Below are 2,377 nucleotides of genomic sequence, written 5' to 3'. Positions count from 1 at the left end.
TTCAACCCCCAGGGGGTAGGGGGTGCTTCTCTGCCCCTAAAAATCTCCTCGAGATGACATTATTAATTCATTTTAATCAAGTTTGTGTCAAATCTGCAGAGAAATTAATTTTCAGGATGCAACAAACACGATTTTCTCCTATTTTCTGAAAAAATCACCATTTTTAAACTTTCAGCCCTTGTAAAATAAACAATTTTAGGAATATAGTTCAACATTTAAGGGCGAAACATGGGGCTCATAGCGAATTTCGTTCAAATTAGAGAACCCATGCCAACAGTGTTTGTAAAAAAACAATAAACAACCCGGCGTACATGTTTTTCGCCTTTATATTTTCTGTTGTATTTCCTTTGATTACCAAATTGTTGTGAAATATGGTTTCAAAAGTCTAGCACAAAAGTCTATTAATGCTCCTCCTGGTTGCTTTCACATTGCGTCGCATAGAAACCCAACAGTAAGACTTTATCTGACGCGATAAGACTTTATCGCAAGAGTTAGACTTTCTTAAGTAAGACTTTTTCACGAGACTTTTGCGGGTATATGAAAGAGTTGTTATTTCATTCCGTGACTTCTGCTAGCTCGCTCGGATCCACAAACGCATTCAGTTCATTTTAAAATGGATCTTTTCTCGTTGCATCGCTTCCCTAATTACCGAGAAGAATTCACGCGGTGCACCACGTTTCCTCGGCAGTGGGACTTTCGATACAGCAAAGCCGAGTTGGCCGAGAACGGATTCATCAGCGTCGACGGCAGCTCCTGGGTGGTGTGCTTTTCTTGCGGCCTCGAGATCAATGTCCAGGTGGACAACAGGGACACTTTGTTGGTGCAACATTCAACCAAATCTGCGTCATGCTCCATGGTGACCGGTAACCACAGCATCAACATTCCTCTGCCTCACAAAACCATCTACAAATGCGAGAAGGACAGACTGTACTCCTTCCTGATCAGCCACTTTCCCTGGCCGGTGGACGTCTACAGTCTGGCCAAAGACGGATTCTACTACGACCAGGGTAAGAGGTCTTCCTGCTGCTTCGAATGCAAACTCCAAATCGGAAGCTGGACCCAAGGCGACACGTCCGCGTCGGAACACAGCAAGTACAGTCCGAATTGCAGGTTCTACCTGAACGGAGAAGGCGTGGAAAACGTACCCTTGGGACAGGAGGACACGCCTCTCGGTCGGCAAGTTGTCCAATCCTCCTTCTCTGAGGGAACCGCACCCTTCATAAGTGCAGTTCACGTTGTTGAACGGCCCAAGATTCCAAAATACAAAGAATCCAAAGACAGATTAGACACGTTCTCGACCTGGCCGGCGAGCATGAAGCAGAGACCTGGCGAACTGGCTGACGCAGGATTTTTCTACACGTCGCGAGGAGACCTCGTCCAATGCTATCAGTGCGGAGGAGGATTCAAGTTCTGGGGCCGAGAAGACGTGCCCTGGGAGCAGCACGCGATCGCATTTCCGGAATGCCCTCTCGTCAGGGCACTGGCCAAGACGCACAAGACGTTCCTCGACCTGAAACGGACCAAAAGCTCGACCATCGTGGCTATGCGGAATCCAAACCATCCAGATCAGGAGCAAGAAACCAAAATCGAGATCGATGGCGAAGGTGCTTCCAGCATGGCGACTGCAGGAGCAGGAGGGGAGGTGAAGGAGGTGCGTCTGTGCAAGGTGTGTCTCACCAACGAGTTGGGAATTGTTTTCCTGCCCTGCGCGCACATGGTCACTTGTCCTGAGTGTGCGCCTCAGCTCACTTCCTGTCCTATTTGCCGGTCAAAGTTCAGTGCTTATGTTCGATCTTTTCTGCCTTGATTCATTTAAAATGTGTCAGTTAATTTCCATGAAATGTAATGTCTTTTTAATGTAGCAAAAGGGTGTTATCTGTAAATGTATGTAGTGACTTGAACTTTTCCAAAGAATGTCGCTGTTGAAGTATTATAAATAAATTACTTTAATTAAACATAGAGAATTGTTTCATCTTTTATTTGATCAATTAAATTATGTACTTGCCTGGAATCCGAATGAAAGCTGTTTCTGGAGCAATATCATCCCATAGAAAAATAAACAAAATTGCTAGAAAATATACGAGGTTGTTATAAAATGCTGAAAATGGCAGATTTATTGTTGGATATAAATATAAACTTTAGGAACCTCACTCTCAATTTTTTTCTGTGACTGTTTATTCTGCTTGGGCTATCAAATGAGCAGGAATCATGTGTTTAAAAGCATTCGAAACAATTTAAAATCATTTAATCGTAAAAGTCTTAATGATTTCACCAAAAAGTCCCAATATCCCGCGACTCTTGGCACCTGCCACGCCCCTTTTCCAAGATTTTTGGGAGCCACACCTATTCACACGCCTCCTTTCTAAAGTTCCTGCAA

At 44.3% G+C, this 2,377-nt stretch overlaps 1 protein-coding gene across 1 annotated transcript; it reads left to right on the top strand.

The window, feature by feature from the left end:
* Positions 1 to 613: 613 nt before the first annotated feature.
* On the top strand, positions 614 to 1,807 carry LOC135946402 (baculoviral IAP repeat-containing protein 2-like). The gene has a single exon (XM_065494611.1). It carries the CDS (start codon positions 614 to 616, stop codon positions 1,805 to 1,807), a length of 1,194 nt encoding a protein of 397 aa, XP_065350683.1.
* The last annotated feature ends 570 nt before the right edge of the window (positions 1,808 to 2,377 follow it).

The sequence above is a fragment of the Cloeon dipterum genome, chromosome X (assembly GCF_949628265.1).
Source record: "Cloeon dipterum chromosome X, ieCloDipt1.1, whole genome shotgun sequence".
NCBI lineage: Eukaryota > Metazoa > Arthropoda > Insecta > Ephemeroptera > Baetidae > Cloeon > Cloeon dipterum.
This window is presented reverse-complemented; position numbering and strand designations above follow the sequence as displayed.